The 895-nt window shown below is 53.5% G+C and overlaps 1 protein-coding gene across 1 annotated transcript in view; it reads right to left on the bottom strand.

The window, feature by feature from the left end:
• The window catches only part of EEF1E1 (eukaryotic translation elongation factor 1 epsilon 1), an 18549-nt gene extending 18242 nt beyond the window's left edge, over positions 1-307 (bottom strand). Inside the window, exon 1 of the mRNA XM_009279219.1 lies at positions 197-307. Coding sequence (XP_009277494.1) covers positions 197-307 — 111 coding nt within the window. The remainder of the gene's footprint in view (positions 1-196) is intronic.
• Positions 308-895: the final 588 nt, after the last annotated feature.

Here is an 895-nt window from a genome sequence, read left to right as displayed (position 1 = left end):
TGCCGGCGCAAGCCCCGCGCAGTCCTCGCTTGGCAGCGCTACCGCCCAGCCCTGGGGTTTCTCGGTTGCTGGAGAGGTGGAGGGGCGACCCGACGCCCAGGGGTCCCCGGCTCCCGGCGTCCTGGCCTGCCCGGTCCCTCGCTGCCCCCGCGGGCTTCTTGGTTCAGCGGGTGGCTTAAGGCAACTTGCAGCCCGCTGTCTTGCGGCGCGTCCGGGGAACGCCGGCGGGCTCGGGAGGCAGACGCGTCTCTCCCTTCCCTCGGGTTTCCCGGGGACCAAGGCTAATGGCGTTGCGCTGCCTGGCCATCCGTTTACCGGTCCTGCCTTCCTCCACCCCCTAGATTTTGAACTTGTTGTCCAAGCGTCGCCAAATTTAGCGGAGGAGCTGGGGTTTCAGGGAGAGCTGCGTTACCAGGGATGCTGTGAAACGAAGGAAGGAAGGTCACGCAGAACCGAGCCATTACACGCGCCGATCCAGGGCATCAAAGGAAGAGGAGGGATAGAAGTAGGGTTAAGAAAAGCCTGTTAATGAACCATGGTTAATGATAGTAATGCAGTTAAGAGATAAAAAACCACAGAATCTGAGCTGGCCATGAAATAGCCTGATTTAACTGCACGTTAGTGTATTTGAGATTGGTTAAAGACATGATTTAACCACCTTTCTAACTGCAGATACTCTGCCGCGGATGTCATACCTCTACGTCTGATCGTAAATGTTAGAAATCAAAATTTTAGATTGGCAGGTCTATTTGTGCAGTTCTTGATAGAAGACCATTAAATACCAAACTAGCATTTTACCAAGAACAACGAGCTAGTCTTGTCCTGCTACAGACAATTTCAAAATACGCGCTCAGGGCTATCACTGCGTTAGTCATCTTAAATAAGATGATCCTGA

This window comes from Aptenodytes forsteri, unplaced genomic scaffold, assembly GCF_000699145.1.
Source record: "Aptenodytes forsteri isolate BGI_AS27 unplaced genomic scaffold, ASM69914v1 Scaffold81, whole genome shotgun sequence".
Lineage (NCBI taxonomy): Eukaryota > Metazoa > Chordata > Aves > Sphenisciformes > Spheniscidae > Aptenodytes > Aptenodytes forsteri.
This window is presented reverse-complemented; position numbering and strand designations above follow the sequence as displayed.